This window comes from Salmo trutta, chromosome 16, assembly GCF_901001165.1.
Source record: "Salmo trutta chromosome 16, fSalTru1.1, whole genome shotgun sequence".
In the NCBI taxonomy this organism is placed as follows: Eukaryota; Metazoa; Chordata; class Actinopteri; order Salmoniformes; family Salmonidae; genus Salmo; species Salmo trutta.
In genome coordinates, this window is record NC_042972.1 from 21,814,454 (window position 1) to 21,838,054 (window position 23,601).

Consider the following 23,601-nt stretch of genomic DNA (forward strand, 5'->3'; position numbering starts at 1 on the left):
GGTCTGCCTTTTGACTGACACAGCCTGGGATTGGCACAGATTTTAGATTTGACATGGCTTGCGGCCAATGTGATCTCTGGCTGGCTGTTGAGTGTTACCTGGGCAACAAGGGTTCTTGAGCACCTGCCTGTACTGATGCCTTATTTTACTCTTCTTCCTCTTCTTCTCTCATGGCTGGCTCTCTCTAGCATGCTGCTTGTCATGGCTGACCTGGGGGAGTTTGGAACTATGCATGGGGGAGGGAAGAGGGAGGGATGCAGTTCAACAAGCATATGAGTTCATCTGCTCTCTAGTGGGATCCTCCAAATGGAGATGTTCATCCACTACAAGGTAAAAAGAAGAGTAACAAAAAGGTCCTACATAGGTCCCCCCTCTATGTTCACTGTAGATACTGTGGTGATGATGATGTTCAAAATGGCTTCCAAAGAAAACAAGGCTCCTTTGTAATAACAGTAGGGTATCTAAATATGGATTTCCCATAACTTCCTGTTAATTCTAGAAGAAAATCCACACACCATAGAGCTGCTCTGTTTGTTGGTATGGGCCAGGATGGAGGTGAGGAGTGTCATAGCATCAGTTGGCCACTTGGGGGCACTGATATTCCACTTTAAGACCCTCATCATGGGTTGTGTGATGAGTAAATTATTTATGAATACCTAGTCCCAGATAAATCCTTACTGTTGTATTTACTCACATAATAAAACATGTATTTTATTATTAACTTCTAATGCCAAAAAGGACAATTATCTATAAAAAGGTATATTTCTGTTGACCTATTGGTTAATTGGACTGTTGCCTTTTCCTTATTTCTGCACCAGTCAACAGTGCTGGTTTTGGGGAATTCCAAATCACCTTTCTGCTCATTGTTTCATTGACTTTCTCTCTGTGTCTCTATTGGTGTGTGTGATTACCTGTGATTTCCTGCTTTTGTCTTTAACCCTGTGCTCTCTTCCCCCTGCCCTGTAGTCGAGCTTACAGACGTCTTCGTGTCTACAACTGTCCCTCCTCCTCCTCCTCCCACTACTACCGCTGCTACTACAACCATTAGTACTACTACTACTACTACTACTACTACTACTACTACTACTACTACTACTCCACCTGCTACCACAACTACTTCTACTACTGCTACCACTCCTGTGTTGGTCACCAGCACCAAGCAAGCAGATACAAATGTGTTGGGTACATACAGTAGGCTTACCTGTTGTTTACTTTTAGTTCAGTCATTTTCCATGGCAGTATAGATAAAATAGATTTACAATGGATGCCACCTTTAAAGATACATTTTAAAGGTGTGTTGTGTTATTTGTATATCTTCCCCAAGATTCAAGTAATAAATTAATATGCTTTAATTTGAAGCATTTTGATTGGATACTCTCTCCTGACCAGGAAGGAAGCATTTGGAGGAACTGGCTGCATTCCAATACCACTTCATTACCTTGTCATATCTCCTTGGAGATAGGTTACAGGAAATTAAGTCACTTTAAAGTATTGGAAAGTAACCATTAACTCAACGCTGTTCGGTCAGGCTGTGAGAATCCAACGTATAAATATGAACAGTTAGAGGGTGTTTGTGGGCCGTTAACTCTGTTCAATGCTGTGATCCTATTAAGGGGATACCTGGACTACTGGGCACCTCCATTACAAATCAGGACACCCCTAGAAGTGTTAAGGCATTAACTGTGGAGTGGATACCACCAGAAGTGTTAAGACATCAACATTGACACTCCTTAAACGTGTTCAAATATAACACTGGTCCAATCTACTGTTTATAGGGCAACCCGAAATCTAACCCTAACCCTAGAACCATTGTGTGATTGCAACCCTGCGTGTGTGGCTGTTGTAACACGCTCTTCTCTGCTCCACCTTGCCCTTGACCCCGCCCTGACCCCGCCCTGCCCTCTGGTAGGCATGGCTCCTGGGAGGGTGATCAGGAACCTGACGGTGAAGCCTAACAGTAACTACGCTAACGTCAGCTGGAACCACAACTTCCCGGCCGGCAGCAGCGAGTTCCAGCTAGAGTTCACACTGGACAGTAAGATCCACACCCAGTTTGTGTCAGAGCTTAGGCTGGACAATAAGAAAAGACCCAGAGTTTGTCAACTCTTAGACTGGACAATAAGAAAAGACCCAGAGTTTGTGTCAGAGCTTCTGGATGGTAAGAAAATAACCAGAGTTTGTGCCATTGCAACAGTCAAACTAAATCAAGCCCAGCTCAAGTACTTGAAAGGATTTTACATATGTATTTAACCCAAGTCAATCATATCAAAACTACAGTTCAAAACCCATCCTAGGCAGAAATGTCAATAGTGAAGTCAGTTTTCAGACAGTCTATCTCTGCAGAGATACTGGGCTTTCTGAAAGGAACTGTGAGGCATTCCTGAGGCAGAGACATACACCAAACTGACTTTATTAAAGAAATCCAGTCCAATTCATGACAGCCCTTCGCTCTAGTAGAGAAATTAGGCTTTTATTTGGAGGTGAGTCATGCAACATTCTCATTTCTATTCATAAAACTCCCAGGGAATTTCTGAGGGGAAACTCAACTCTCATTTCATTTTGCTTCAGCAGAGCTGGGTTCAATTGCCTATATAAGTCAGATTATGATCTGTATAGCTGTAGATAAAGTGAAATATATAATATATTCTGTGGCATTACCATTTAAATAATGACTGTGTTATTTTATAGCACCCCCAGTTTTTATTGTACTTTGATTTGAGGTTTTGAGTTTTTGTTTTCTTAAAAAATCCCTTTGTTGAATTTGCCTTTCATTGTGCCCGTGTTCATTTTCTTTCTCCGGTTCAAACAGAAGTTCCTTTCAGAAAGTATTTTGTGAGGCTGAGGGAGAAATTAATAGAGATTTTATTCAGTACTTTGAAAGAGGAAATAGTGAAAGGAGAGAGCTAGAGAGAGAGAAACCCATGGATGGGGTGATGTTCTCACACAACTATGAAGAACTTGTCCTTATAACTGTACATTATTTATAAGTTCTTATAACTGTATATTATTTATCAGCATTTTCAAATTATATAAATGACATAGCTATAATGCACAAAATACCAAACTCTCTCCCTATCTCAACTTTTAGGAGAGGTGAGATAAAGAGAGGGGCGGAGAGAGAGAGAAACCCATCTAGAATGATGTTTTATTTTACTAGGGGGAAATACACTGTTTAATGAAAAACATTCCTTAAAGATATGCTACGTACTACAGTATACTGATGGTACAGTGATGTCAGTATATGTGTGTGTTCAATCATCCTGAGTGAAAAGAGAAGATGTTAGGATGATGTTCACAGGAGCTGAGCATGTGCACACATTGATCTGTTTTCCACTGTATCAATGACAGTTCTAACACACAAGATACCTAACTCTCTCCCACTCTCCTGCTCTTTGTCCATATCTCTCTTTGGAAATGTGTCTTTGTATTGTTCATATGCAAAGTGTATTATGATGTCCTAACTCCCCATACTGTGCAGTGTGCATACCTCATGGCTACTACCCAGTATGATGCTGCTTCACCTGTCTGGCTGGCTGTCTGTCTGGCTGTCTGGCTGTCTGTCTGGCTGTCTGGCTGGCTGTCTGGCTGGCTGGGTGCCTGTCTGGCTGTCTGTCTGTCTGGCTGTGTGTCTGGCTGGCTGTGTGTCTGTCTGTCTGTCTGTCTGGCTGTATGATTGGTTGTGCGACTTGTTTTTGTATTGACTGTTTAGAGTAAGAGGGAGGATGTTGTCTTTATTCACACACACATTTTACATGGATATTTTAGTAATTTAGTAGACGCTCTTATCCAGAGCGACTTACAGTAGTTAGTGCATAAATGTTCATACTTTTCACACACACGCACACACACACACACACACACACACACTCACATGTTTTGGATTCAAGGCTGTACACTGAGTCAAATAGCATAGATATTATTTAGACATTCCGCTTCAGCTTCATGTTTTAATGGTTGTAAGGAATGTGTTTTTATATTAGTCAGGCATTCTTCCCACTGATTGATTTTCGCAGTGCTTCAGGTCTGTTTGTTGCCTAGTCAAGATTGCATTTTGTTTCATATGATTTGGTTTAGTTGCTTCAGAGGCTGCAGTGGATGTACTAAGCTTTGGAATGATTTTGGTCGATTGCTGTATGATGATTGCTATATGATGATGTCACCCTTTCAGGGGGTCAAAGGTCATGTCATAGCATGGTGCACGATGTCACCAGTTTGCGTGCTCCACCAGTCATCACCAGCCCATGCCCATAGCTTGGTGATGTGATAAGGGGCACGTCTTTCCATTGGAAAGATGCCGCGTTTCGTTTTCAATATTGGTGTGTTTTTTTTATTGAGATGAGTGGAGGACTATGGGTAATTGAGACACAGTGCTTTTCTACCCTCCCGCCCTTTGCTATTCCAGAATACAGAGTGTTCCATAATGGTCAATTTAAATTCCACCAGTCAGGGTAATACAACCAACTTACTGCTGCCAATTCAGCGGGAGTTTAGTTTCGTAAAACTTTGATGTCCGCTGTATTATAGTAGCCTGAAGGAACACCTGCTCTCTAGCTCTACCTCTTTTCTCCCGCTCCACAAAAAGTCCCCTTTTTAGATTAGATTTCTCAGGAGAATTATCCCCAGGAGAAAAATGTGGTTTCACTTCCACTGAGAAGAAAATGAACCAAAAAGAATCCTCTAAAAGCCATATTTTAAAAGCTTTCTTAAAGAGCTGCAGCTCTTCTATTCACTTTCACTCTCTAGTAATTCTATTAACATAGCCGTATACGTGACATTGGTTTACAGATGTAGCTATTCATTTCATTGAGGTTGTTAATGAGTGGTGGATGTTGGAGGGAGGGTGTGTGTGTGCTGCACTGGGTCAGTCTCAATTTACTCCAGTGGCCCACCATCTCATAGGGGGAGAAACAGTCCCACCCATGTCGCATCACTACGTGGTACCCTTCCTATTTACTTTGTTACCATGGTAGCCTGGCCACGCCCAACGACGTAGTATGATTGGCGCCTCTCTTGTGTTCCAAGGCAATGGCAGTGTGTCAAGCGTACCAGTGAACCAGCCGCCCATTAAGCTGGCGGGGCTGATCGAAGGGGCCAAGTACCGCCTGAGGGTGTACTCCAACGAATACCACAGCATCTCCAGCAATGTTGTCACCTTTGAGACCAGCGCAGGTGAGACTCCACCTGCCAGGTGAGGAGGGATGGTTCATGGCCAGATCAGGTCATGTCAGATAGCCTGGGGGCCAGTCTGTCTGCATCAGCCCAGTCTAGGAGACTATAGCAGGCTAATGCAGAGACATGACAGCACCCAGGCTACAGAGACCCCATGGATACCCCAGTTCCCTAACAATGAGGTCTGTTGGGTCAGATCAGATCACAAGGCTAGGAGTTGATATAGCTCCATGGAGTTGGTATTGAAGTGAAGTTATTCAACTGTAGTGTAGAGGGACTGTTTTGTTTCTGTTCTTTAGAATGGGTAGTTCTGAACTTCGTGGAATATCGATTTAGCTGTTTGTGATGTCTTGATTTTCCATAGTGTATTCCATGTGGTAAGAATAATCCAATGAAATGTAATGTGTGATAGGCTCATGAGTAAACAAGTCATATACAATGGATCTGATACTTTGATCTATACTTTACTTTTCTATCTTTGCTTTGTTCTGAGCAAATTCACTTTGCCAATGTCACACTTCTCTGGCACTGGCAGAGCTGTTACTTGGTTAGTAATTATAAGCTATTAATGCCATTCTTTTCCCTATTTATGCCTGCATTGTGTTACAGAAGTGTTTCCCAACCTGTAATAAAGTAGCTTCATTTGGTTGGCTTATTTTACAGTTAGAAGACTTGTGTCAAATAACAATACTTTTTTTGTGGTTGGTTGCTTTGACAATTTGTTGTGCATGATATTTTGTTCCTTCTGCTAAAGTACCTAGGTTTTGTGTTCAAATTGACCCAACGCATATGGTAGAGCTGCATATTCTGCTTTGGTTTGTAATGCAAAATACACTTTTTCTCTTCTAATTTGATTGTGAAGGTGTGGAGAAATGAAGATTAATAATTTGTTATACGGATAGATTTACTGGGATACCATCTGGAGTTCTAGCTCTATGTTGAGGGAATACTAGAATGCTATGATGATGGTTTGGGTTGTCATACATTGTGTACTTGGTGTATCTTGATTTGAACATCCTTGGATGAGGACAGATTGTCGGATGTATTTCCAGTGACTCATTTGGGGCAAAACAGACTCTTATTATTTTTCTCCCTCTCTCTGTGTGTCTCATCTCTCCCATCTGTGTGTGTGTGTGTGTGTGTGTGTGTGTGTCAATGGTTTTGCCTGCTGACAGCCTACATTAAAGACCAGGTGGACATTGCTACCCAGGGCTGGTTTATCGGGCTGATGTGTGCCATCGCTCTCATCATCCTCATCCTCCTCATCGTCTGCTTCATCAAGAGGAGTCGCGGAGGCAAATATCCAGGTAAGGGTTAAAGGCCCGGTGCAGTCAAAAATGGGATTTCCTGTGTTTTATACACTGAACAAAAATATAAATTCAACATGTAAAGTGTTGGTACCATGTTTAATGAGCTGAAATAAACTCAGCAAAAAAAGAAATGTCCCTTTTTTAGGACCCTGTCTTTCAAAGATAATTCGTACAAATCCAAATAATCATTGTAAAGGGTTTAAACACTGTTTCCCATGCTTGTTCAATGAACCATAAACAATTAATGAACATGCACCTGTGGAACGGTCGTTAAGACTCTAACAGCTTACAGACGGTAGGCAATTAAGGTCACAGTTATGAAAACTTAGGACACTAAAGATGCCTTTCTACTGACTCTGAAAAACACCAAAAGAAAGATGCCCAGGGTCCCTGCTGATCTTCGTGAACATGCCTTAGGCACGCTGCAAGGAGGCATGAGGACTGCAGATAAATTGCAATGCCTGTATTGTGAGACGCCTTAGACAGCGCTACAGGGAGACAGGACGGACAGCTGATTGTCCTCGCAGTGGCAGACCACATGTAACAACACCTGCACAGGATCGGTACATGCGAACATCACAGCTGCGGGACAGGTACAGGATGGCAACAACAACTGCCTGAGTTAAACCAGGAACGCACAATCCCTCCATCAGTGTTCAGACTGTCCACAGTTGGCTGAGAGAGGCTGGACTGAGGGCTTGTAGGCCTGTTGTAAGGCAGGTCCTCATCAGACATCACCAGTAACAACGTCGCCTATGGGCACAAACCTACCGTCGCTGGACCAGACAGGATTGGCAAAAAGTGCTCTTCCCTGTCGAGTTGCGGTTTTGTCTCACTAGGGGTGATGGTCGGATTCGCGTTTATCGTCGAAGGAATGAGCGTAACACCGAGGCCTGTACTCTGGAACGGGATCGATTTGGAGGTGGAGGGTCCGTCATGGTCTGGGGCGGTGTGTCACATCATCATCGGACTGAGCTTGTTGTCATTGCAGGCAATCTCAACACTGTGCGTTACAAGGAAGACCTCTTCCCTCATGTGGTACCCTTCCTGCAGGCTCATCCTGACATGACCCTCCAGCATGACAATGCCACCAGCCATACTGTTCGTTCTGTGCGTGATTTCCTGCAAGACAGGAATGTCAGTGTTCTGCCATGGCCAGCGAAGAGCCCGGATCTCAATCCCATTGAGCCCGTCTGGGACCTGATGGATCGGAGGGTGATGGCTAGGGCCATTCCCCCCAGAAATGTTCGGGAACTTGCAGGTGCCTTGGTGGAAGAGTGGGGTAACATCTCACAGCAAGAACTGGCAAATCTGGTGCAGTCCATGAGGAGGAGATGCACTGCAGTACCTAATGCAGCTGGTGGCCACACCAGATACTGACTGTTACTTTTAATTTTGACCCCCCCCCTTTGTTCAGAGACACATTATTCAATTTCTGTTAGTCACATGTCTGTGGAACTTGTTCAGTTTGTCTCAGTTGTTGAATCTTGTTATCTTCTTACAAATATTTACACATGTTAAGTTTGCTGAAAATAAACGCAGTTGACAGTGAGAGGACATTTATTTTTTTGCTGAGTTTAAAAGATACCAGAAATTTTCCATATGCACAAAAAGCTTATTTCTCTCAAATTTGGTGCTCAAATGTGTTTACAGGTAGGGGTTAGAACGAGGGCAAGTGTCCAGTTAAGTCACAAGACGGTGGCATGTTCAGTATAATCATGCACCTCTATTTGTTTTATCACTCTTCAGTACGAGATAAAAAAGATCTCCCTCTGGAGGGAGTGGATCAGAAGGGAGAGGATGGATCATTTGACTACCAGTAAGTATTTCTCTTCAATATTACATATCTCTGGCCTACACATCTCTGGAACAATTTTGTGTGTCGCCATTGCCAGTCAGTGAATGATCTATATGCAGAGTTTCTATTGCAAAACATTAGTAATCATGGCTAGATATGACTGTGTATCATCCAGGATTATACAGAGGAGGATGTAGTAGGCCTATGTCTTGTTTGCTTTCTTATGGAAGTGTCATTGTGATTATCATGTATGGTATTCAGGCTTTGGATCATGTTTAGTAGTGTTTATCTGCAACTATTTAGGCATCAGGAATGAGGGACAGGGACTATTACTTTGGCCTTGTAATATTTGGGAATGCTATTAAGACGATCGAGACAGGAGCTACAGTAAACAGGAGTTATTATGTCTTAGGTCTGGTTATGCATGTTTTCAGTATGTATTTGTTAGTTAGTGATTGTCTTTTGTTCATTCCAGGTCTCACTGATCTCCAGTCATTCTTCTATGTGGGGAATGAGAATCTTTCCATCTGGCCACCTTTACTGTTTAATTAACCTTCTAACTTAACTATCAAATCAGCTCTAACACACTCCAAACGATTACTCACTCTAATCATCGTGGTCCTACTTTATATTGAAATGGTGCTAAAAACCAGTGTCCTTGCATGGTACAGTAGTTACATAGGTAGACACATTGTACTTTATGTACACGCTTAAAAGTTTAGCAACTGTTTCCATGATGATTATCATACTAGCCTCAGCAGGGAGTCTTTAGAACTTCAGAAGAGGAAGGCAGCATCACATTAGTGGAAACCAAGACTGTTCTCAGGGCAAACCTGGTGTAGCTAGATATGTTCGAGTCACGTCGGGGATGCCCTAACCCTAATCCTAACCCTTTTCCTAACCTTAACCTAATTCTCCTAATCTGCCACGTCAATTCTCCTAACCTGACACGTTAATTCTCCTAACCTGCTGGGCAAGTTCTCCTAACCTGCTACAAAAAGTCAGTAATGCTAGTTAAAACTGGCAGACTTGCCATGAGAATAGTCTTGGTTTCCACTAATGCGATACAGCAAGATGAAGTGCCCCTGTACTCTGCCCCCTATAACCCCACACAACCAGTAACCCAAACCCCTAATTGTTCTTATAAGCCACAAATGAAACATGGTACCTTAATTTACCCAGACCAGTTACAATGGATTTAAAAAAATAAATACAAATATTTAACCTTTATTTAACTAGGCAAGTCAGTTAAGAACAAATTATTATTTACAATGACGGCCTACCCCGGCCAAACCCTAACCCGGACGACGCTGGGCCAATTGTGCGCCGCCCTATGGGATTAGGAATGTATATTTCGAGTAATTTGAAGAGATTTTATTCATTTTGCGTTTGGCTGTCAAAAGCATTCTGACCATGAAGGAAATAATTTGAACAGTGATGTTTAGGTGTTTATTCTGCTTGACTGCACAGTGCTGTGGTTTTAAAGTGTTAAGTGATTTTAAACACTTGCGTGCAGTGTTATCAACAATTATCACATATGTGTGAGGCATGTCCACAATGGAAAAGCTAAGCAACCCTGCTCTCTTTCTTAATCAATGTTTATTAATATTACCCTCTTTCCTACAGTGAAGGTCATTGCTAAACTCACAAACTGACACACTCAATAGCACTGGGACTAATCACTCTCTCTACCCAACTCACACGTTGTGTATGTGCGTGTGTGTCTGGGCATTTCTTTGTGTGTGTGTTTCTGTGTGTATGTGTTTTTGTGTAAGTGTAACTGTGTGCGTGAGTGTGTGAGTGTGTGTGAGTGTGTGTGAGTTTGTGCGTCCGTGCATGTGTGTGTGTGTAGTCTCTGGCTCTCATACGCTTGTGTGTCACCTGGAGGATGTATCTCCTTCCTTCCCTCTCTCTCTTTACCCTCTCTCCTATCCTATCTCCTCCCTCTCTTCTCCATGCTGAAATGGTCGTCTGTCCCTGACAGGAATGAAAATGAGAACGAACAGGAGAACAGGTACTTTGGTTTCGGCACGGCATTCACCTCCCGGCCTGCGCATGTCAGAGACAGATACTGAACTCCCCTTCAGACTGAGGGCTTGGGGGTGAGATTGGGGGATGAGGAAGCGAGGGCATGGGGGTGAGATTGGGGGATGAGGAAGCGAGGGCATGGGGTGAGATTGGGTGATGAGGAAGCGAGGACATGGGGTGAGATTGGGGGATGAGGAAGCGATGGCATGGGGTGAGATTGGGGGATGAGGAAGCGAGGGCATGGGGTGAGATTGGGTGATGAGGAAGCGAGGGCTTGGGTGTGAGATTGGGGGATGAGGAAGCGAGGGCTTGGGGGTGAGATTGGGGGATGAGGAAGCGAGGGCTTGGGGGTGAGATGGGGGGATGAGGAAGCGAGGGCTTGGGGGTGAGATTGGGGGATGAGGAAGCGAGGGCATGGGGTGAGATTGGGTGATGAGGAAGCAAGGGCTTGAGGGTGAGATGGGGGGATGAAGAAGCGAGGGCTTGGGGGTGAGATAGGGGGGATGAGTAAGCGAGGGCTTGGGGGTGAGATTGGGGGATTAGGAAGCGAGGGTTTGGGGGTGAGATAGGGGGGATGAGGAAGCGAGGGCTTGGGGTGAGATAGGGGGATGAAGAAGCGAGGGTTTGGGGGGAGATTGGGGGATGAGGAAGCAAGGGCTTGGGGGTGAGATTGGGGGATGAGGAAGCGAGGGCTTGGGGTGAGAGGGGGATGAAGAAGCGAGGGTTTGGGGGGAGATTGGGGGATGAGGAAGCGAGGGCTTGGGGGAGATAGGGGGGATGAGGAAGCGAGGGCATGGGGTGAGATAGGGGGGATGAGGAAGCGAGGGCATGGGGTGAGATAGGGGGGATGAGGAAACGAGGGCTTGGGGGTGAGATAGGGGGGATGGTCTATGATCTACTTCTCCCTCCCTTTGCACTACTGTTTCTGGGGTAGAAGTGGAAGATGGGGGGTGGGGAGGGTCAAGGTGGGCATGGTACACCAGCCAATCAGAGATATCGGTTCCCGGGGGTGTCAAACATGTGATCAGGGCACAGCTGAGACTCTCTGGATAGTGTGAACCCACAGAGAGAAGTGAGAAGAGTGTTGTTTCTACACACAGCTAGAACTCCCGTCAAGGCACTTCACCAATCTGTAGCTAATCGCAAAAACGTATATCATATGTTGCTTACTCTTTTGGTCTATAGTCTACTTCCATGAAATGTAGTACATCTGGGTCAACTATCCCTTCAATGCAGATTAGTAAATAGGACAATCCTACTTTAGGACTAAGCCATGTTACAGATGTAGGATATTTATTTGATCACCCTGTTGCAATGCAGGACATTTTAAACTTGTAGTGTATTTGAAGTTTAAAAATGCTTTTAAAGTTAATTTCCACTTTGAAATGTCAAACTTGATTTTCCCTTACGAAAAATGTATCAACCCCTACAAAAATGTTCATTAACTATAATCAACATAACAATTCACATTACTGTTGCTGCAGGATTATTTTCCTGCTGTAGCAAACTGGCTCAAATTGAGATCCAACATCAGTATGCTTCACCAGGCTACAATCATAAACACTAGAGCTAAACCTAGCCCAAAGCTATGCATTAACCTTGGTTTAGCCTTGAGGCTAAGGTCATCAATTGACCTGGCTATCTTTGGCCTGGCCATGGCCGTGTTCTACACCTGCTACCTGTGTTCCACACCTGCTACCTGTGTTCCACACCTGCTACCTGTGTTCCACACCTGCTCCCTCACAAGCAGAACAACAGCCATTTCAATAGGCAGAATATCATAAGCCCAGGGCTGTTCTGGACCTGTTCAATACAGGCCTCTGGTGGAGAGTTGTCTTGGCAGGGACCTTTCCTATCCATGGGTGGTTCAGGGTTAAGAGCAGCGGGTGTTCAATGTGGGGAAAGAGACGCTAATCACAGCTGTGGTTTAAGCACCGCCTCAGGCTCATGATATTCAAGTGAGAAAAGTGTATTAGTGTTCAAGGCTCAGCTGGTGTTCAGACAGTGAGCCAAGGCTCCACACTGTGAAATCCTCTTCTCATTACCAGTCTGCAGGATATCACAGAGTTAGAAAAGCAGCTTTTCTGAAAGTGTCAATTTAATCAGGTAATAAACTGTCAGGTAAATAAATCAAGGTGATTTGCAGATTAGGGGAGAGAGATGGAGAGAGAGAGAGTGAGGAGGCAGGAAGGTCTTATCTCTCCCCAGAGAGACGTCAAGTGTTTCATGGATCAGGTAGGTGATGTAATGATCGTGAAACTGATCGTGAACACTCTGAGAAGTCCTGAACCCGTTTGTCTCTGTCGAGGGCTTGATCGTGTTTTTCCCCCCTTAAGGTTAATTGCTTTGTTTTTCTTCCGACAGCTGACATTTAACAGGCAGCAACCACCAGGTGCAGAGGTGAAGGCTGAGGACGGAAATCAATTTGGCTGAAATGAGGGAGGTAGGGAGGTTTGAGAGAGGGTGTAGAGTAGATGTAGTGAGGGTTTAGGGAGGAAGGTTGTAAAGTCTTCCGTTCGAGTTTGACGCCCTTGAGGAACCGATTTGGGGAATAAGCAACAGCGAGCCTTTTGTATGGAGATGAAATATCAACACCACTATGTCCTTTCCTTGTACCTTCCTACATGACTTAGTCATCAATGATGATAATCACTGCTGCTCACATCCATCTCTGCATGTTTTTTCTGTCCATGTTTCGGTCAAGTAGACCCCAGCTTTCAAAAGATATTGATAAAATAAACATGCAGGGGTAAACGTATGTGCTGGAGTAATTTTCATCATTGATGATGTCTGGTCCCTGTGTATAGCATAAGCTGAATGATTTGGCAGTTCTGTCTCTGCATGTATGGGACTCTATGACAGGGGTGGCCAACCCTGATCCAGGAACACTGCAGTAAGCGCAAGATTTTGTTTCAGCCCAGCTGTAACACAATTGATTTGACATTCTATGGTTCTAGGTTAAAGACCATGATTAGTTGATTGTTTCAAGCTGGCCTGGAACAAAAGCCTGCACATACTGCAGCTTTTCAGGACTAGATATGGCCACCCTGGTCTATTCCAGTTTGACTCTCTGTGGTGCTATAAACTCACCTGTTAGAGGTCCTTTCTATGCCAATTGCCAAACCCACAGATGCCTTGATTTAGCTCTGGTCTCGGCCGTTACATGTGGCTTGAGCCTCCTTCAGCGCCCTGCATCTTTTCATTTATCCCTCCAAAGATGATTTTGTTTTCAGTTGAAGAAGGTTCAAGCTGCACGTAATACCATGGACCAGACCTATCCCTGCAATAGACTAGTGTCCTGTCCAGGGGGTTTACTGGTACATCAAGCTGCCTCACGCTACAGAAACAGGAGATAGACTAGTGTCCTGTCCAGGGGGTGTACTTGCACATCAAGCTGCCTCACGCTACAGAAACAGGAGATAGACTAGTGTCCTGTCCAGGGGGTGTACTTGCACATCAAGCTGCCTCACGCTACAGAAACAGGAGATAGACTATTGTCCTGTCCAGCGGGTGTACTTGTACATCAAACTGCCTCACGCTACAGAAACAGGAGATATGCTCTTGCTCCTATGAGCTGTTCTGGGTCGCATGCGCCAAGGCTCGTGCAAGGCAACTTTCACGTAAAGCCTGATTCTAGGGCCTATTGGTGCCCTATGATTATTGTTGTTTTTTATGGGGTTTTGTTTGTTTGATATCACAGTAGTAGTATGGTGCAACTACGTGTGGGAACCCAACTGTTTTTGACCCACTAGTAAATATAATTTTAGGCCGATGTCACTCAGGTATATTAGCAGTCCCCACACATGTGCACACATATTCTATATCAAATGTTCAGTCTGTGTTTAAAAAGTATGTGTCTGTTCAGTGTGTTTTTAGCCATCTCTGTTTTTTGTTCTTCCTCACCTTATGTCTTTTTCCTTTGTCTTTCTGTTCTGGTTTCTGTTCCCATTGGTCCAAATCAAGTTGTTCCCTCAAAAGGTATGACAGGAGTCTATCCCGCAGACTGCATACCACAACCAGAATAACCTTGAAATAATATGCATTATTTACTTTTTAAGACCGCTCAGAATTCTTGCATTGGGTTTTAATCGGTTAATATCTAATAACACACATAATCACCTTTGTCAACCTGCTGAAGTGGCTAAACATTGACCATACTGTTTTCAATTGAATCAACATCTTTCCTCCAACATATGCTCACTAAGGCTTAACCAACTAAAATCCTCCTTTCATTTCCATGATATTGATGCAGAGGTGGAAAGTAACAAACAACTGATTTTGACATTTACGCAGTTGATTTATCTAGTCCAATTGTTATGTTAATTGGGCTGCATAAGATTTGTCTTTATAGAACAATGCTCAAATATCAAAGATCAAGTGCAGTTTGTTTTGAAAGTCATTTCAGACACTGCAGCTTATTTTAGGAGAATAAAGTCTTCCCAGTTACTTTTTCCACCTTTGCTCCTCTCTCAAAAGTTAATCTAATCAGATAATTGAATCATTCTACACTCTCATTCTAAAGACATTTTAAAGTCGAAGAATGCTTGAACTTTTATACTCTTTCTAAACCCTCTGCTCACTAACATTTCTCGAGCGATAAGGTCAACAAACAAAAGCTGGCAAACCCGCCACAAACTTTGCCACTGGTAGATTTATTCAATTACACATAGAGAAATAATAGGCTCATAATTAAGATGTAATACTTTCCTCCTGAGTGGATTTAGAGCCTTGAACATTAGTTACGTATTTACCAGCTGCTATGCTAATCTCCTTATAATTGGATACATTTTAGTGAATTTGAGGGCTATCTAATAAGGCCATTTCTACATTACGCTCACGTCTACTGTGCTAAAAATCAAGGTTGTCATTTTCCATGCCTGTATAAGGCCAAAGTCAACATACGGTATTGTATGACAGTGAACTCAATGTTCTCACACTCCTGATCAATCCTTCTCTCAGTATATTAATCGATTAAAACATTAAAAAAACATCTCCTGCGCAGTTATCCAGTTTCTTCTCATGTATTTCACTCTCTTTTCTTTGGTCTACTTATCTTCTCTAGAGTCTCTCTCTCTCTCTCATACTTTTGTCAGGCACCTGATTCCTCTATTCCTTTCTTGATTTTAGTCTCTCTCTCTCTCTCTCTCTCTCTCTCTCTCTCTCTCTCTGTGTCTCTGTCTCTCTCTCTCTCTCTCTCTCTCTCTCTCTCTTCTCTCTCTCTCTCTCTGTCTCGCTCTCTCTCTCTCTCTCTCTCTCTTAGCTCTCTCTCAGCTCTCTCTCCAATCTCTCTCGTCTCTCTCCGCCCTCTCTACGTCCTGGCCCTCGCGTGCCTCACTCTGCACTCTCTCTCTCTCACCTCTCCTCGCTCCGGTCTCTCCTCATCCTCTCGGCCTCTCTCTCTCTCTCTCTCTCTCGGTCTGTTTGAGTTCAGAGGTTTGATTGTGGGTTGACTTGTTGATACTTTGTTATGGTTGCCTTGGTAATTCTCGGTTGATGACCTTGTGTGCCCCGTTGGCTTGGTGAGCCATGCTTTCAGGTAATCTCTGTCAGATTATATTGCCATGTAGTTTGTCTACTAACTGGCCAGCCATACAGTACCACACCAGTACTTCACCGAAGAAAATATGTCAACACGGTCTGGTTTGTAGATGCATCCTCTCTACAATGAAGAGAAATAGACAACACCTCCAAATACAATGGAAAAACTGTTGAAGAGCTAAACTTCATTATTTTCTGTTCCCTCTGCTCTGGTAATGCCTTTCTGCTGTTTGTTATCTGGCTGTTGTAAGAGTCTAGAGAGCTAATGCTGGTTGATAGCCCCTGATCCCTTCTGCATGACAATTCTTCCTACTGCAGAGGTAGAAGACATAGGGACATGTTCTGAACTGAGATACGCACACCGACTATAACTTGGGCTTTCACACAAATACACTAACACCTGCAACGCTCTGACTTTTGTGTGAGTTTGAGCTTTATGCACAGATCTCAGATCAGAACATAGCCCGGACTGAGCAGCATGTGTATGGTAATGCATTGGTTTGAGCATTTAAGGCCAGCATACAGCTTCCCCAAAGACAAAGGGGCTCTGTAGCAGTTCTTCTAGACTACAATATTTACTGCAGGGCTTTTTATATTTTAGCAAGCTTATATTATTGCACTCAGGTTGACCATTGCCAGTGTTTTTATATCATAGCTAAAGGCAAGTATCGATGTTGTTCCAAAATGAGTTTGTGAAAGTGCTTGTGTTCCAGTCTGTACTGTAAGAGAGACGACAGTGGAAAACTACAGAATCAACACTTCTCATGTTTACAGTTGTTCCCTTCCCCAGTTTTCTTCTTACCCCTCTTCTCTCTCTCCCCTAACCTTTGGGATGGTAAGGATTCGTCTGCGTTGATGACCGTGTCGATGACATCACAGGCGGAATCTAACCTTTGACCTCTTGACCCTTTGCAGCAGCGACGAGGACAACAAGCCTCTGCAGGGCAGCCAGAACTCTCTGGATGGCGGTGTGAAGGAAAGTGACGACAGCCTGGTGGACTACGGCGAGGGAGGGGATGGCCAGTTCAATGAGGACGGCTCCTTCATCGGCCAGTACACCGTCAAAAAGGACAAGGACGAGACGGAAGGCAACGAGAGTTCCGAGGCCACCTCACCCGTCAACGCCATCTACTCGCTGGCATAGTCCCCCTGCCCGGCCTGGCCTGGGGATCTGAGGAACTCCCCCTGGCGGTCGGAGGGTGATATTACTACCACTACTACTACTACCACACACACAGACACATACGCAAACACACACATATGAATATAAGTGTATTAATATATAAAACACATATACACATGTAAACACACGCAGCACCTGCCTGGAGACTGTTTGACCTCTTAAAGCGGAGGGAGAAACCATTCCACTAAGAATTAAGGGGGTGTGAATGGAATGGAGTTGAAATTACTGTGAGCCAAGCCTTGACGTTCGGCCTTGACGTTCTATAGAAATGGCTTGCCAAGGTGAAGTTTGGGAATCTTCAACAGTACCAGTCTCTCTATGCTCTTCGTTCTGCCCCTCACACAGACTGAGTGTGCCTAGCGGGCAAGCCTCAGTTGTAGAGGACTAGGAGGAAACGCCGAGGTTTTCAACCATTTTGTGTGGCTCTAGAGCTTTCTTGTTTTCAACGTACTCAGCTTTCCCTCCAAACCCCTCTCTTTCTCCCCACACACATCCTCACGCCCCCCTGTGTCTTTACCGAGCGTCCCTAGGGAAGGAGACACAGACACTCGTCCTGTGAGCATATCAGCTACGGACCACCAACATAGCAGGATGTTGGCAGATATGTTTATCACATTGATATTTCCACAGAGAAAGATGTTTTTTTTGTTCTCAGTTGATACAGGAGATGAGTCATTTGAATATATGAATGCTGTAAACAGTGCTAGCTCACCTAGTTCGCTGCAAAACTATGCATTACCACCACCTCATGTTTTTGGGTAAAGTCTGGTTATTAATTCAATTGTTTATTTTTCAGTGTTGACTCACAGGTTTAAAGAAGAATAACCTGCTTAATGAAATTCTATCATTCCCTTGCCATCCCGCTGTGGTAAATTAACCTATGATTTACCTACAAACTCAAGTCGCGTGGAGATATTAAAAACGGCCATAGCAATAGCAATGCTATTCCTGCCTCAAGCTTTTTTTATAGTACAAGCCACTACTAATATATCAGTTATAAATGACATTAAAAAATATATTTTATTTTCAAGCATGGTAGTACTTTAGTGCAAGAGACCTAGGACAAATAGCTTGGAGAGGAGGTTTTACCTGCTTTGCTGTTTTTACATCTCTATGGCGACTGGCACTCCGAGGATGTGACTCACTTCCTGTTTACTTCATGGTTAGCGTGGCTGATCGGCACCCCTTTTGTATGCTTCTTTTATAACAATTGTTAGAGGCAGGCTGAATCTGCAAAGGCAGGACTTCTCAACCCTTCAGAACTTATTTAGCATCCTAATTGACTGTTGAACAACTCAAAATAAAACTAAAACATATTTTGTCTTTGAATATAGGTTACAGACAACTCTGTGAAGGTATTGAACATTGAACGTCCCTGCAGATTCTGCCTGGCCCTAGTCATCATTGACATGCAGCCATTATGTCAAGGAAGTGTGAAGAAGTTGGGGTGCACCAATACAGTAGTGGACCATCATTTTACCAAAGATACTGATACAGTGGTGAACCGCCATTTTACCATTTGATCTTTTCAATAGTAGAACTCACTAATGAGTCTTCCTTGATGTTTCACCTCTTAAAGTGGCAGAAAGCTCAGCACCCATATTTACAACTTATTACAACGGCACTACTAAAGTCTTTCATGTTAAATCAAATAGATCTTAGCTAATCAATGGCAATTAGCTAACGGACGTCACATTGTATTTCAGGTGTGTATTTCATGTTTTAATTGATTACATTATGTTTATAGTATTCATTAATATATTAGTAATTCACTTATTAATTGTTGACCAACTGACTTGATGGTCTCACATCAGAACCAACTCAGAACCCACGATAAAGAACTTTACTGAATTTGATATTGTAAAAAAATTGCCGTATGACATCTTTTGTGGCGAAGGGTGTTTCTGCTGTAAACTCGCAACATTCACTGTATGTCACCATTAAAGAGGTTGTGTTGATCTATTTATTGTGCTGCTCTTCATGTTGAGTATTCATGTTATATTACTGTTAGTACTCCATGTTGGTATTATCATTTATTTAATATACATTTCACATAATACAGGAATGTAACATTGCATTTGTCATACTGTAGCTGTAGGTACATGTACTGTAGGTCCTGAAAAAAATATGTCTGTAAATATCCATGAGAAAAACAGCTTGATGAGTAAAAGAAAGAATCACACATCTGTATCCACCAAGCAAATGTACCTGGTGCATCTCATGATAGGGACTCAAAATGACTTCATCAATGTTGTCCCGAAGAACTTGCTTTGAAATGTTAATAGATGGCTTGTGTCTCTCTGTCGGTAACTTTTCTGATCATCACTAATTCAAAGGAAACAGTTGAGAATGAACAGTATATTGTGGAAGAGGTATACAGTAGGCCTAGTCAGCCCCTTTATGGTGTAAATTAAAGTGCTCATGAAATGTATCATTGTAGCATTCTCTGCACACATGTTCAACGCATATAAAAAAAAAGGCATTTGCTGAGTTACCGAATAGCCAATTTCCCCCTATTTTGTTTGTTTTTGTATTAAGGCAACTTTCTCAAGGCTGCACAGACTCATCATGCCTTTCACCTAACATGCCTGCTGCTCCACCCCTCCTGGTGACAGCCCAGTAACTGGTGGCCATTTTGAAAGGGATACATTTGGTCCTGTGCTTCACTCCTTCAAAGAGATGTCTTTTGTCCTGCCTTCATCCTCACCTAAGTCTTAAAAAAAAGAATATACTGTATGTCCACCAACCGCCTCTGTGAACTGGTCCTCTTTAAACCTCCTCCTTTCTCCAGTTTCTCAAAGCAATATCCACATAGAATTTTGACCCATTTGTTTTTTATGTTGTTGCTTTGTGATAAAGTTCACCATGACCTCTGGGTACAGTTGCCTACCATCTACAGACACCTGAACACAGACACAATACAGTGCCCTTCCTGTTGCTAAATGCTCTTCTAAACAAAGCAAGACTAAGCGCACAGAGAGACAGTCCACTCTCAAACCTTCAACAAATCTTAAAGACTGCTGAATCACGGAATGTTCGATGACGGATTTAGAACTTCTGGTTCAGAACTTTAGCCTTGATCTCACCGTTGTTTGTGTTCGGGTCAGGATACTGTACAAGCTCTTTCCCTAGACAGCATTTGTCCTTTCCCTGTGTGGATCCTAAAGGGGGAATTAGTGAACTGGCTAGAAAACAATAAAAAGAGAATTATGCATATTTGCTGATACACAGTGCTTTCTTATGTCGTATTGTTTGTTTGTGCATGATGATTGGAGGTGCATACAGATGTAGGGTCTTCATTTGATCACCCTGCTGCAGGAGAACTTTACTGCAATGCAGGATGTTTTAAACTTGGAGTGTATTTGAGGTTTAAAAAGGCTTCTGAAGAAATGTAGACATTTCAGACTTGATTGTCCCATTATGAAAAATGTGTCAACCCCTACAAAAATGTCCATTAATTATAATCCACATAATAATTCACATTTCCTGTTGCTGCAGGATTATTTTTCTGTTATAGCAATCTGGCTCAAATTAAGTTCCTACATCTGTATGGAGTAGTGTGTCTTCTCATTCCGTTTGTAATGTTTGCATCGTCTAGACACCGCTCCTCCCCTACAATAGCAAATCAACTAACAAGGGGTTACAGAAATGTAAGAGTATCTGTGTATTTTCACAGCTTTGAGTTCAGTTTATTTGTGATTCTGCAAAACTGGGATTTTATCCATACAATGAGACGCACATAACAATTATAAAATTGGAGCTTGGATTATTATAATTGTTCATATTTTTGTTATGTGGAATTATTTTAGTAAATGTGTATTTCTCTGTTTACTTTTACAAGTGTATCAAAGCAGCTTCCCAGTCTTGCTTCTACTCGCGAAATAACATATTTTGTAAGGTACATCTAATCAACAGTAAAATGGCATTTTAATATATTCACCATGTATGCGTGTATGATGAGATGTTGCAACTTCTGCTAGAGACGCCTTCTTTATAGTAAAGCTATCTCTTTTTCACTAACTCCTGACTTCTCTCTTTCTATTGTTTTTATTATATTAGGCTACTGTTCTGTCTGTGTCAATACTACTACTGGTACTATTAAGTCACTTCCCAGTGTATGGAACACTTAGAAATCCAGAAAACGAATAGCAATATATTTCCTGAGTATACATTTTAAACATATAAAAAATAATATTTTTGTACAAATTCCTTTTTGGAGGTTGCATTGAGTGTTTGTAATAAAACGTATTGACTGAAATTCACTCAATGTTTACTGACTATATGTGTGCTTCGGTCAATAGCCTACGTTTTATTACAAATACTCAATGCAACCTCCAAAAGGAATAAGTGAAAATACTGTATACTGAACAAAAATATAAACGCAACATGTAAAGTGTTGGTCCCACGTTTCATGAGCTCAAATAAAAGCTCAGAAATCCCAGGAATTTTCCATATTCACAAAAAGCTTTTCTCTCCAATTTTGGGCTCACATTTGTTTACATCTCTGTTAGTGAGCATTTCTCCTTTGCTAAAATAATCCATCCACCTAACAGGTGTGGCATATCAAGAAGCTGATTAAACAGCATGATCATTACACAGGTGCACCTTGTGCTGGGGACAATAAAAGGCCACTCTAAAATGTGCAGTTTTGTCACACAACACAATGTCTCAAGTTTTTAGGGAGCATGCAATTGGCATGCTGACTGCAGGAATGTCCACCAGAACTGTTGCCAGAGAATTTAATGTTAATTTCTCTACCATAAACTGCCTCCAACATTGTTTTAGAGAATTTGGCACCGATCTCACAACCGCAGACCATGTATAACCACGCTAGCCAAGGACCTCCACATTCGGCTTCTTCACCTGCGTGATCATCTGAGACCAGCCACCCAGACAGCTGGTGAAACTGAGGAGTATTTCTGTCTGTAATAAACCCCCTTTGTTGTTAAAAACGAATTCTGATTGGCTGGGCCTGGCTCCCAAATGGGTGGGCCTATGCCCTCCTAGGCCCACCCTTGGCTGCTCCTCTGCCCAGTCATGTGGAATCCATAGATACGGGCCTAATTTATTTATTTAAATTGACTGATTTCCTTATATGAACTGTAACTCAGTACAATCATTGAAATTGTTGCATGTTGCGTTTATATTTTTTGTTCAGTATAAATTGTTTTTAATACTATACAGGTATGTGTAAATACTTGAAGCTTGGTATATTTTTAGGATCAGTCCAGGTTTAGGATCAAAGGTTTACCACTATTGGACCCTGGCCCAGTTTAGTTTTAGCCCACCCAACAGCCCTACCATAAATCTAATTTACTGATTTATCTTTTGAGGTACGTAGGCCTACAGTGGATTACACCATTTGTAGAAAGGTCCCTGCATTATATCACTTCTTGGGTGCCTCGTCATTCATAGAGTTCACCCTTTTATTCACCATTCCTATTAAACTAGCAAGGCTACTGTTATCCCTCCACACCGACGACAAACACAAAACACTGGCGAGATTAATACAAGCAGCACTACAATAAATCAGCTGGCAGGCTGAAAGCGAGAGGGAGAGCTGGAGCCGGCCGATGGCATACGTTATTAAATAGGGCTGAATACATTCTGCCTGCCTTGACCCCCGCAAGGCTACTAAATATTAATGTCCTAACCACGCCGCCATGCTGGCTTTCTAAAGAGAGCGACATACCTCTTCCTCTCTCCATCCCCGACTGTCACATAAACGTCACCCATAAAAGCCATTAGTGAACGTATCCATGGCTGGTGCTGACAGAACCAACACTAAATCAAATCAAATTCCCACAGTCTAACATAGAAATCTCTATACATCCACACAGTCTAACATACGTACGTTTCCACACAGGGACACAGTCTGACATAGAAATCCCCACACAGGGACACAGTCTAACATTAAAGTCTCCACAAAGGGAAACAGTCTAACATAGAAATCCCCACACAGGGACACAGTCTAACACAGAAGTCTCCACAAAGGGACACAGTCTAACATAGAAGTCTCCACACAGGGACACAGTCTAACATAGAAGTCTCCACACAGGGACACAGTCTAACACAGAAGTCTCCACACAGGGACACAGTCTAACATAGAAGTCTCCACACAGGGACACAGTCTAACATAGAAGTCTCCACACAAGGATACGGTCTAACATAGAAGTAATTACACAATGTGACAACCCGAAAGACAACCCTAAGCAGCCAACATTTCCCACCACCTCAGAACAGATGCTCTGTGAGATGCTCTGTGAGCTCCACAGGGGAAAACAGAGGCAGATGTTCACAACACCAGGTAGCATATCACGTTACTACTGTACCTGTCTAGGGACAACTCAACACACACCATGTCTGATTTCATCTACCAGAGTGCTCAACCTGGGCTCAGAGCATTTTCGTTTTCTTATTCTGTAGGTAAATCCCGGACATTCAATTTAATATGATATGTTTTACGAATTACAATTCCTATTATATGTTACACATTTGTTAAATGTACAATATGTTACGATTTAGCAAAATGTACAATATGATACGAATTTGCTAAATGTATGATGTGTTACGAA

General features: G+C 42.8%; 1 protein-coding gene across 9 annotated transcripts in view; it reads left to right on the plus strand.

Annotated features, from left to right (window-relative positions):
• The window catches only part of LOC115150308 (neurofascin), a 171,122-nt gene extending 150,077 nt beyond the window's left edge, over nt 1-21,045 (plus strand). For 5 of the 9 annotated variants that reach the window (XM_029693459.1, XM_029693458.1, XM_029693460.1 and 2 more), the window contains 6 exons: nt 967-1,182; nt 1,910-2,035; nt 5,023-5,169; nt 6,345-6,476; nt 8,229-8,298; nt 16,759-21,045. In XM_029693459.1, the coding sequence (XP_029549319.1) occupies nt 967-1,182; nt 1,910-2,035; nt 5,023-5,169; nt 6,345-6,476; nt 8,229-8,298; nt 16,759-16,987 (920 nt within the window). In that variant the 3' untranslated portion in view covers nt 16,988-21,045. Of the gene's footprint in view, nt 1-966; nt 1,183-1,909; nt 2,036-5,022; nt 5,170-6,344; nt 6,477-8,228; nt 8,299-10,261; nt 10,574-16,758 lie in introns of those variants that run through there. The other 4 variants (XM_029693462.1, XM_029693464.1, XM_029693465.1 and 1 more) reach the window with 4 other exon arrangements.
• Nucleotides 21,046-23,601: the final 2,556 nt, after the last annotated feature.